At 30.7% G+C, this 12950-nt stretch overlaps 1 protein-coding gene across 2 annotated transcripts in view; it reads right to left on the bottom strand.

The window, feature by feature from the left end:
- Window positions 1–12950, bottom strand: part of Ube4B (Ubiquitination factor E4B) — a 98120-nt gene that overhangs the window by 52409 nt on the left and 32761 nt on the right. For both annotated transcript variants that reach the window (XM_076504295.1, XM_076504296.1), the window contains exons 2-4: window positions 12106–12172; window positions 2823–3132; window positions 546–630 (exon numbers count right to left, since the gene is read on the bottom strand). In XM_076504295.1, the coding sequence (XP_076360410.1) occupies window positions 546–630; window positions 2823–3132; window positions 12106–12129 (419 nt within the window). In that variant the 5' untranslated portion in view covers window positions 12130–12172. The remainder of the gene's footprint in view (window positions 1–545; window positions 631–2822; window positions 3133–12105; window positions 12173–12950) is intronic.

Raw genomic sequence — 12950 nt, 5'->3', positions numbered from 1 at the left:
CAATTTTTCCTGAAAGGTGTGTTAATAAACTGATCACAATATAAGATAAATTTCATATGATACACACTTAAACTATTTAAAACACTAAACTACTACTTTACTGACCTTAAGCTCAAGTGCTATGAAACATTTAGTAGGAATGCTATGAACGATCACATCAGCAACTGTCATAAAATGTTCCACATAAGTTGTTCAGACATATGTGGCTAAAATTACATTCCAGTCTAGCACATTCACTGTAGCAGTATGTTTTGTGGGTATTGTAGGTTTGTTTTTTACAATTTTGAAGATGATAGTTTCTTTTAAAAAAGTACTCTGAAACCCTGAATGAAATTCATACCAGTCTCAGGATTTTCATCTGCTGCTATTTGTAAACATACAAAGGATGGTAAATTTTTGTAACCAAATCCATCACAATATTGAGAGCTGACCAAAAGACTAGCAAAAGAAAATAATAACAAATGTATGAACCTAATGTTGAAGTGTACCCAAAAATGAAAATAGGAAGCTTTACTTTTTATTCAAATACAGTAATATTACTGTACCTTTTTTCACAAGAATCATCTGTGTCCATGATCTGACTTTCTACTGTCTGAGGATCAATAGCCAAAGTCTTGTGGTACTGTATACCTAGGAGAGTCAGTAAATTTCAATAAATAAAACAAGAGTATCTGCACAAGTTAGAAATTAGAAATTAATTAAATGACAAAATGATTGAGTAGAACACTTTTATTATGCAAGCTACCAAATACATATGATATATCTGGGTGCACTTAAGAAAATTCACACAGTTGCAACACAAGATTGCCCTTTCTCCAAGTCACAAAGCTTTCATCATGTGAAAAATAATACAATAATATAAGAAACATTGACTGAATATCAAAATGTAAGTGTTGTTTTAAAGTAAACAAATTTCAAAAATTAACATCTCCTTATAACACCATTGAAACTTGCTATTCTAATTACAAAAAAGGTGGTTGAGACACTTAATCTATCCAGTTAGCTCATAAATTCAGTTTATTTGAGATATTCAATTCAAAATTTTATAAACATTTGACAGTAACACCACTCAGAAAGAACTGCTTAACCTTTCTACTTCAAGACTTAGCCAAACATTGTTAATGGAAATTGTTAAGTGACTATGAATAATTATTTTATTCATAGAATAAACCATCAAAACAAACTAGAGATTATACAATAATGCTGTGGGGGGGATACAAACTCAACATGTTTCATGTGGGACCTGACCTGTTGAGATTTATTTCAGCAACCACAACTTGCTGTAATGAAAAATACTGAATGGAATATTTTAATAAATGAACAATTATTCTTAGCAGGCTAGTCTTTTGCAGTAATGTCTGACTGAAAAATTAATTTTAAATTGGATAAAGACATAATTCAAATAAGGAGAAAAAAAAAACAGTATCTCATACCCATGCTGGGAATTATGGACTGTATCATTAAATGATAACAGTTATAAGTCTTATCATGGCTTACAAAATCCTGTACATTTGAAGTATGCTCAATACAAATACAGATTGGTTAAATAATAAGAAGAAAAAAAGAAAGAGTGGGAGAGCCATATTGTTACAATTGTATCTGATTTAGAATAGATACTGACATATTAGCCCATTAGATTCATGGGAGAAGGAAACTGCAAAAGTTATGGTTATATATACAAATTATATGGCAATTTTTTTATAATGATACATACTTTTCAAATACTTTTAATGATACATATTTTTAGACTAAAATGGTATACACACATCTCTCTGTCACTAGTCAGACTGTCAGAATTAAGATAAGTTTTAACTGATGTGGTCACAAAAACAACTTCATACTATCTTCCAACATAATAAGCATTTAAAAACAAAGCTTATTCGTGTCATACTTGTGAAATTCATGTTGGAACATTTACTTAGTAAGAACATACACATTTTAGTCTACAAATAAAGTCTATCATAGAAAACTTTACTTGAAAAGCACAAAACAAATAACATTCCTTAGGTCATCATCAGGTTGAGAATAAGGTCTGAAAAAGTGACCATTATTAATTGTTTGTCACGGAAACATCGGTTAAGAAAGGGGTAAGATTACAGGGCCATTGTAAATACTTGGCATATTATATGCACTTGTGTCAACTACCATATAATAGGTTATATATTTAAAGCCATCTATAAAACAAACAGTAAGATGGCAGAATCAAGAATATAATAGAGCATCTTTTAAAATGTTTCAACATAATTCTGACTGTTGGGTGATGCCAAGAAAACAGAATTATTCTGTTGTCGTTTATGGCCATCTACAGTAATTGTATGTTTCTGCTGAAGAATGTACCATAAATCATGTAATTTTTCAGGAAAAAGATGAAAACTATGAAGAAATTGTCCAAGACACACTGAGCTTGACTGGCAGCAGCTCTTAATTTTGTATAAGAACTATTTAACCAAATACAGTATAAGAACCATGAAATGAAGCTGCTTCATCAAAACATTATTTGTAACATGTAATCTCACCTAGTCAGATTTTTTAGGATAATTCTAAACTTTTATTTACAGATACACAACTCTATGAATATATACATATAACAACCTTTTACTGTTAGTTCACCACTTTTCCTGATGATTGTACATTAGAATACTGATGAAACACAGTTATTCAATGAGCTGACATGCTTTTTAAGAAATCATTGTTCACTTTTTAAACTGTGATGCTTTAAGCCTAGTAATAATTCAGTTGTACCAAATGTCATATTAACTCTCTTTCCTTTATTTAACAGTATAAATCCTACACTCATCACAAACAATACTGTTTTAACTCACCTGCACCAATCTGATATTTGTCCTCCTTTGAGCCTGAAATGTGTTCTGAAAAAGTCCCCTTTTCTCGTTCATTCATACCACCTAGAGTGGATGGAATGGAAGGTGCCACCTTTTTTTTCTCATCATCCTCAGCTGTCTGTTCAGTACATACCTGAACCTGGGACTGCTGAGCAGTGCTTGTATGTGGTGTTTCCTTCTGTTCATCTGGAGAGCTAGCTTGCTGCTGTCCTTCCTGACTACTGGTGCTAGCTGATTGATTCTCTCGCGTTTCTGTTGTTCCAATAAGTCTTGCTAATCTCCGTTTACGAAGCTAGTTAATTGAAAGATAAAACAACCTTCACCTCTTTCAATTTCTAAAACAAATGTATGAAAAACTTAAAATATTCACTGCAAAGTTCACTAGTTTTGTGCAATATGAAGTTCTATGGTTGAGATGAAAACAGCCAGGTTTTAAGAATAATGGATTTTAGTCATTTTTTAAACAAATTGCAGTTTTTAAAATTAATTTTAAGGAATATTTAATGATTAGAATGGAATGATTAGTAACTACAATGTTTGGTAAACTACTGAAGTGATCTCTCCAAGTTTTATAACTCATTCCAGCATATTAAAATGCAATAATATAAAACCCTAATTTCTGAATAATAGCTTCTTCAACACCAGTTACTTCTGTTCTTTATTATATTATTGGAGAACATCATATTTTTCATATTATTGTTATAGAGATAGTTATTTTTTTCATCCAAATTATTCATGGTGAGAAATCCATGGCTCCCTAGAAGTCATCTAGAGTTGCCTTTTCATTCTGAAAAATAACGTGTCTCAACAAAAGATTTACATGAATTAGTAATACACTGCTGGCCAATATCTTAAGGCCAATGAACATAAAGAAAAAATATGCATTTTACATTGTTAGACTCAACCGCTTATTTGAGTATAGCTTCAAAAGATTAAAATAAAAAAAGGGAAAATAAAAATAAAAATCTTTTTTAGCATTTAATATGAAAAATGTGAACACAATGAAATTAGCCTAAATACTAGCTGGTCAAAAGTTTACAACCATACTGAAACGAAGCGTTAATCGGTAAACACGCAACGAAATTTAGTCATTTGTGTTCAAGCATTAGCATTGTCAACATCTCCTATGTTGCACTGGGTAAAAACATGACAAAGGTGAAAAAGTTGACAGAGTTTGAATGTGGCAAAATTTTTGAGCTGCAAAAGCAAGGTCTCTCTTAACGTGCCATCGCTGGTGAGATTGGGTGTAGTAAAACTGCTGTTGCAAATTTCTTAAAAGACACTCAGGGATACGGAATGAGAATTATCAAGTGGTTCGCCCAAGAAAATTTTGCTGGCATTGAGCACGAGGATTTGACAGGTTGTCCGGCAAGACACCAGCCAATCGTCAAACCAGATTAAGGCCCTTACGGATGCAGAATGCAGCTCAAGAACTAAAAGATGGCATCTATGAGAGAAAGGCTTTAAAACCGTAAACGTCTTCAAAGGCCACGCCTCCTTCCACACCATGAAACAGCTCAGTTAAACTTTGCTGAGAAGCACCAAGCATGAGACGTAGAAAAGTGGAAGAAGGTTTTGTTATCTGATGAGAAAAAATTTAACCTGGATGGTCCAGATGGCTTCCAACGTTACTGGCACAATAAGGATATCCCACCAAAGACATTTTCTATACGACACAGTGGAGGAGGTTCCATCATGATCTGGAATGCTTTCTCCTTCTATGGAACAGTGGAGCTTCAGGTTATACAGGGGTGTCAAACAGTAGCTGGCTACATTGGCATGTTGGAGAGAGCATCCTTATTGACTGAAGGCTTTCACTTGAATGGAAATGACTGGAACTTTCAGCAGGACAATGCTGCAATCCACAATGCCTGCAGGACAAAGGACATTTTCATGACGAATAACGTGCTTCTTTTGGACCATCCAGAGTGTTCACCCGAACTGAACCCCATTGTTTGGGGTGGATGGCGAGGGAAGTCTATAGAAATGAATGTCAATTCCAAACAGTGCATGATCTTCATGAAGCCATCTTCATCACTTGTAATAACATTCCAGCCAACCTTCTGCAAACGCTTATATTGACCATGCCAAAGCGAATGTTTGCAGTTATTCGCAATGACAGCTGTGCAACTCACTACTGAGACCTCTTGTTGGGCATTTCCTATCCTGTTTAGGACTTCTTTTTGGTATGGTCTTAAACTTTTGACCAACTAGTATTTAGGCTAATTTCATAGTGTTCACATTTTCCCTATTAAATGCTAAAAAAATTTTTTTTTATTTTCCCTTTTCTTATTTTTATCTCTCGAAGCTCTACTCAAACAAGTGGTTGAGTCTAACAACACCAAATGCATATTTTTTCTGTATGTTTATTGGCCTTAAGATTTTGGTCAGCAGTGTATGTTGCCTCTTTTCTTTGTCATAAATTCTTTAACATTCTGATGAAAAAATGAAACAAACAAGACAAAGGGTGCAAGTATCTTTTAAACAGATGTAAAAAAAAAAGGCCTCCTCCCTTCCCTTCTTCAAAAATTCCAGACACTAATTTTTTTTTTACTTGGCCTTAAGGTGAATTACTTAAAAAATCCCAGATAATTTTTTTTCTTTTACTTGGCCTTATAAGATAAATTACTTGATATAAGTAATTAAAAAAAGTAGCAAAAGTCTGGGTTAACAATAAACAAAAATTAGCACAATGAACAGAATTTTAAAAGGTAGACCATAAGAAATAGTAGTGTAAAAACTATGCTAAGATTTGTAATGTAAGTGTACAATAATCATTGGAACCGAGAAGTTCCACTGATCAAAAGTTTTTGGTAGGACAAACACACTGGTTTTCACACTGCTTGACATTTATCAACATCTGCCCCACAGAGTAAGAAATTCATTAGAAGAAATAGGCATTAAGATGAAAAGAAATTGAGAGCCACAGATGGTGCTTACATGGGCAATGGAGAAATCAACAAAATATTAATATTTGTTATTGCTGTGCAAAAAAAGTCCTAGTTAAGGCATTATTTTCTTAGAAAACATCCTCAAGAAAACAAAACTCATGTCAGATAATATGCACCACAGAAAAAAATAAAAGTTAACCTAGCTGGTGTTAGGCAGATAGGATAACAATAAGAGGCTCAACCCACATGAAAGTAGACAAATGAGAGAAGTGGTGCATGTTCAAATAAGAGAATTTTCTGTGTAAAGTTTGCTTGCTTTTCAAGAAACAAGAATAAATGGTATAGTTTAGAGGAAAGGAGAAAAGTTCTCTTCAAGTAAGAAATGGATTAAAGGTTTAAAGCTATGAAAGCAAGAGTATGTCAGTTGAATGTAAATATGATAGATTTGAGTCTATGACCAATGGGAAGAAAATAGTATGAAGGTTTATTAGTTTTGAATTTTGGACAAAGCTATTGGAGGACTATCTGAACTAGCTTCACATAATCTTAAAACATTGTAATAGGGAGAAGGCAGCTAGTCAACATCACCCAGTGACAAGTTTTAGGTCATCTATAATCAAACAGTGGGACTAACCATATGTAAAAATGCCTCAAAGCTTAAAGGGGAAGCATATTTGGTGATACAAGTCAATGCTATAAACACTCATCCATGCCAGACTACTTATAATTAAGGAATCCTCTTGATATAGTGAAAGCCATATTTGTGATATAGTACACAAAGTTTAATGGTAAAAACTGAAGATGTTCCACTACATTTAAAGTCAAAACTAATCAAGTTAACTGGAAGAGGTTTGAAAAGCTACTAACTAGGTACAAAGAAATGTTCCAGGGCTTTCAATATATGCTGATTTTAAATGTTTAAATAGAAAGACTGATACCTGTTACCCACGTTCCCTCTAGGAATTATACAAATGCTTATCAAAAACGTGAGTCTATGATTATTTTGTTATTATCTCAAGTATATTAATGGACATTATGGAAATCCTGAAGTTTATAAAGGATCAAACACATAAACTAAATTCATGGAAACATTTAAAAATAAGTAATAAAGAAACAGAAAAATTTAGAAATAATGATATTTGTCATATCTGAAGCCAAAAGGTGTTGAAAAGAAAATTCACCACAATGGTCAATTAATTGGTAAATATAGTAGACGTGCACAAGAAAGATGTAATATATGGTTTAGAAATTCCTTTATTTATACAACTGTTCATTCATAATATTAGAGGATATGATGCTCATCTCTTTATCAAAAAATTAGATTGAGGTAATAAAGAAACTAATCTGATTCCAAACAACAAAGAAAAATGTATTGTACTTAGTGAAGAAATCAATTACCTGGAATTAAGATTCTTACATTGATATAAGTCTAAAAACAAACTGAAACAAAAATAAATTTAAAAATAATAAACAAAAAATGCTACACTAATTAAATATATCCAAAGTTACAAGCTATAATGTGGGATATAAAATGTACCCTAGGTTTTGGAGGTGACTGTGGAACTATGAACCATGTTACTGTGGGGATACACCATCTATCATTCTTAACTTCAATTTGCCAGCCACACATAAAAAAAATAAAAATGTAGAAATAGATATAGAAATTATGAGAGCAAGATGTGGGTGCTTAAACCCACAATGACCCACATCTATATCTCCCTTCACTTTCTATGGGCAGCTATGAAAAGGTGACTGCTCTCAAAAGTAATGAAAAACATTAATTGAAAAATAAGAATAAGAAAAATATGGCACTACCACTTGGAGGTAAATAAGTTAAAAACTTACCTCATGAAGTTAGCATTCCAGTCCCATTATGTTAAAAAGGCACTAACTGGTAGTCCAGTAAACAAATTATACTAGTATGAAGAGTTCCATCCAGTTATCTAAATAAACTAGTATAGCACCCAACCACCATCCATTAAGTTTACTCTAACTACCATGCTCTGAACAAGCCTTTATGTGCAGCAAGGTGTACATCTGCATAAAGTAGTGCCAAGTTGTTAAATGACCTAATTCATATCTAAAAATAGTTTAGAAATTTTTAGTAAAATTTCTCTAATTTTTATTTCTTTATATTTATTTAATATATTCTTATATTTGTTACAGAATAGTTTAATAATTTTATTTAAAGTTTTTTTATTAAATCCATTAACTATTAATTTTTGTATCAATATTTCAAAATTATTTAAAAAATACCATAATTTATTTTATCTACACAAAAGTATATTTAATTAGGTGTACTCATTACTAGGTTAACTTCTGGTTTCAATCTAAGTAGACAACTTTCTCTTGTCATCAGTTAATGCTAAATTACTAAATTTTTGTAAATGGAAAACTATGCAATATATCCTGATGATAGCTATAAATAAAAATATAAAATACAAAAATGGCTAGTGAAATTACTAATAGGTCCAGATTAACACAGGTTATATACACTTATTTCTTTGAATCAAGTTTACAATTGTTTGTGACAAAATGATATCAGATCTATCAATCACATGATGGTGAAGACAATACAAAACTAAATTTAAGTATCAAGCATGTAGAAAGTAGGTGCATCTTCACTGTACAAAGGAATAAATAACACAATGTTTGAGAAATAATGTTATTGTCAGTATAAATTGCATCATTATTTTGTACACAGCATTATCATAGTGCAAAGAGAACAAAATTTATTAGTTTTGAACTAAGAAAATGCTTATTCATTGCTTTTCTAACCTTATTACAAATATATGCTTATTTGTCATTTCACATTAGGCCAAAAGAAATTATGTTTGAGGTAACAATTACAAGAAATAATTAAACATTTCTACACTGCACCATAATATACCATTATCAAAACACTCAGTCATTTTCCTTTGATGTGTGCAGTCACATGTGCATACATAATCATATGTGTAATACTACCATATGTTACTTGTCACATGTATGAATGACCATATTAAGTCACACGTCAAACTACAAGTTTATACACTTCTAAGGAAAGCAGAAATTAGTTATCTGAGAAAACGTATTAAGCAGAATAGTATTAGATCTTTAGTTCATTGTTACTAATCTTGAATTAAACAACAAACAAAAGCAGCCAGGTGTGACAAGGATCTCATAAAAATCAAAACTAAGATAGACTTTTGAACAAATAAGCACTGTGCAATATTTTATTTTTTCATAAAATTCATAACTCTGCTAATTCAATTCAAATATTTATAAAGATCAAAAGTAATTGTTTTCTTGCCATCTCCGAGCAACAACAACGTGTTTACAATTCACACAGATTTGTGTGTGTATGTGTGCTTGTGCATGCGTATGGGAAAGAGAGAAAAAAATCACACCACATGATGTTTTTACACAAAAGGTACTGAGTAGGGAATGTTTTTCATGCATTCAGTGAAATCAAGAATAAAGTTACCTTTAGTTTTTAAACATGTTGTTTTAACCCTACATGTTGCATAGTTACCTTCAATAAGGTCTATGGGTTATAGTTTGAAGTCAAAATTTCAATTTCCTAACACACTGTTGCACAAAAACACTTTCAAATAAAATACACTAAAGAAGAAAATTGTACTATGCCAAAGCCACTTCTCAGAAACAGTTAACAGTTTTTCTTTATATAATTATGATTCATTAACAAACATCATAGATTACATATGTCAATTATGCCTATTCAATACAAATTGCCAAAATTCAAGTTAACAAAATAACTTTCAAATAAACTATGTTAATATTTATAGAGAATGTAATATTTTAATTTTGCTATTTCAAAGTAACATGTAAGCAATGTTAAACTTCTTAGTCTCTTTAAGCTGTAATGAAAGAAAACACTTTTGAATTATATGAACAATCATGTACTCCTAATAAGTTAATATTATTCACAAGATAAATTCAAATTTTGTGAACATACTCCATGTGAAACTCAATTTAATGATACTATCTACAAAATAAAATGAACCCTAATTTTTCAAACTCTCTAAACTACACTATACACTTTTAAAAGTTTGTCACAGTTGAGCTAGTATCTCTGTATATTGTATCTGATATTTACACTGCCACAAACTGTTACTAAATCATTAATGTAAGCTAAAATTACAGCTCTGACACCAGATATATAATACCATGCCAGCACTCTGTAAAGGACCATGGCATTCACATCTTGAGCTCCACCCATTCACACAAGGTTGAACAGACTTAGCAACCGATACATGGAATTAGCAAAAAATAAAATCAAAGTACGAAACAAGAAACAGCAAAGTGACAGGTGTAGCACTACAAACATAACACACTATGCAGAAAAAATAAATTTATACTTTAATTAAACACAACTGGAAAGAATCACTCTACACATTGTGATGCAACAATATAAAAAAGGTAATTTTACACCTTCAACATGAAAGATGCAGTTATGTAATTATATGTTTAAAATATAACATGGTTTGAAAAAACAACAGTAAATTCAGAGTATATTCAATGCTAAAAAAACAGAATAGTTGAAGTCGGTGTTATTAACTACTTGTATTCCCTACGGTAGATAGTTCATATAGGAGTGGCAGATAGCCTTAATTTAAAGCCACTGTGGCAGAAAAAACAAGAACAGTTGGTGGCAAAAGAAATCAACCTCAGGACCATCAAACATCAAAGCAATCCCTGAATTCTCAGATCCTGTCAGGCAAAAGTTGAATTGCTCAAAAAAATAAAATAAAATGAGAAATCTAATAGCAATATTATATTCACACATATAGTTGAAGTAAACGAAAAGAATAATAACACTTCGTAACAACAATTTTACTTTTTCTTGTTCCTGGGCAGAAAGTGTTATTTCCCAATTGCTTATGCCTAAAGTAAATGGAAAAGACCTATTTTTCCCTTCAAACTTTGCTTTTGTGACCTGGGAGTATATAACAAAAACATGATGGGAGACTATATTTGGGGACTGATACGTAAAAGTGGTTTATACTACAGTCGAAAATCTTGAAAAACTACTCACTTCTAAACATTTTTGTATAACTTTGGTATAAATACATGTAAATCTTGATTCAAATGTTATTTTATTCAGACCTTATATAAATGAAAATCTTCAAATTTGACCATTTTTACATAGAAAATTGGTTAATTTCTAAATTTCATTATTCAGGTCACAAAAGCAAAGTTTAAAAGGAATAATGGCCATTTTCTGTACTTTTACAACATAGGCAGTTAAGAAATAACACATACTATCTAGGAACTAAATTTGTGTTACATAGTGCAATCAGAAACCATAACTTAAATTAGATTATTGATTTTATTATTCATAACAGTAGTTATTAATCTAAAGAAACCAGAATACGTAAAAATAACAGCAATATTTCAATTCCTTCGATGGCTTGATTAATAAAATAATCAATTTCAATGATGACATTTGATGACATTGATTTAATTCTAATTAATTATTTTACATGATATGATTTATGTCACTAATTGAAGTAACAAATACTCCTAGGTACTATTATATTGCTTAACTGAGTTAATCATCAAGCTTTAATTTTTAAATACATGGTTTTATTTTATTCTAGTTATAGAATGCAAAAAAGGAACTTTATTGCACTTAAAGATATCTTTAGAACCAAAAATAACTCAGAAAGATCACCGTCATTGCACTTGTATAGCTCTATTTCTTTCACTGTTTACATTAATCACCTACTTAGTTTCAGTTTTAAAAAAACACTTATAACAACAACTAAAATCTTTTTATATCTTTGGCACAAACAAGTTCAACAGATAGAGTTGGCTTAAATTACTCAAAACCATAGAAAACAAAAAAGGATCAACACAAATACAACAAATTGGTCATTTGCAGTGACAATTACGACAAAAATGATATTCCAAAATGAACTCATGAAATTAAAAAGTTTATTTGTATGTAATTCATATTACTGTTTGTGAACAAATTTCTGTTGAAGGTGAAAAAAGAGTTTTTGAAGGACCCACAACTGCAGCCAACAATAAGGAAGAAGAGAACTAATTTGTTATCATAAATTGTATTGTAATTCACCTTATTTTGACCAAACAGTTTAAAAGAAACCACAAAAAACAACACAACAATATATTTGTATTTGAATATAAGCATTATGATTCAACTGTCTTTAATCAAAGTAATTCTACTAATATATTATATATATATACGTGCACGCACACACACACACACATACATATTTTGATTTCCATAAACACTCCAACATGAGTATAACATTTTAGTCATATTAAAATGACTAAGTAATGAAGCATTTTAAATTCTCTATTGTATGAATAGGATATTACAATCAAAAAGCAACTGTCTTACTTACCTCTTCTGGGGTTAATTCACTCATTGTAATATATTTTCTGGTAACACCAAATAGTCAATTTCCAACACTGAAAAGTTGTAAACACATTTTAACTTACATAAATGATTTATTATGGAAGAAAATAGTCTTACTTTCAGTTTCAAAATGAATAATAAAAACGTTTTTAGTTTCAAAGCTGAAGCTAATAAATCAAATATACTAAAGAGTAAGCAGGTACTGAGTGATGATAAATTGTACAATAGTATAATTTTTTTTATGTAAAAATTTTTTATTTATACTTTTTTTACAACAGCATATATGCTATTTTAACCTTTCCTGCCCAATGGTAAAATATCAAAACATACAGTCACTTCAGTCTTAAAAAATTCAATACTCAATATTTTTGCACTTAGTACAGCAGAGATATTAATTTCTGTAACATATATATCAAATAAAAACCAAAGTGCCAAAACATATTACAATAAAGCTTACGTCTAAAACAAATTCATAAACTATATATTTCCAAAATATCGTTTTGTAGATATGATAGAGAATGTTTAACTTTTATAATGACTTAAATTGATGCTACACATACAACAAGAGTAACACAGTTAAATAAACATAACATATTTAAATTGTCACTTATAAATAGGCAATGTTTTTGAACACCCAAACTCTCTCAGCATAGATAATTTTGCTATTGTTTGACTTCCATACTAACTATATCTCAAATCAATAAAATATATACTCTGAAGATTATTAGGATTTGTTTTCATTTATAAGAATGTATCTAACTAATTAATCTGGTTGCTCACTCCAAGTCGACTGTCAACTAACATGGAGCCGAGCCTTCAATACAGGACCAT

The sequence above is a fragment of the Tachypleus tridentatus genome, chromosome 6, assembly GCF_004210375.1.
Source record: "Tachypleus tridentatus isolate NWPU-2018 chromosome 6, ASM421037v1, whole genome shotgun sequence".
Lineage (NCBI taxonomy): Eukaryota > Metazoa > Arthropoda > Merostomata > Xiphosura > Limulidae > Tachypleus > Tachypleus tridentatus.
Note: the sequence above shows the minus strand (reverse complement) of the source record. Positions and strands in the feature narration are given on the sequence as shown.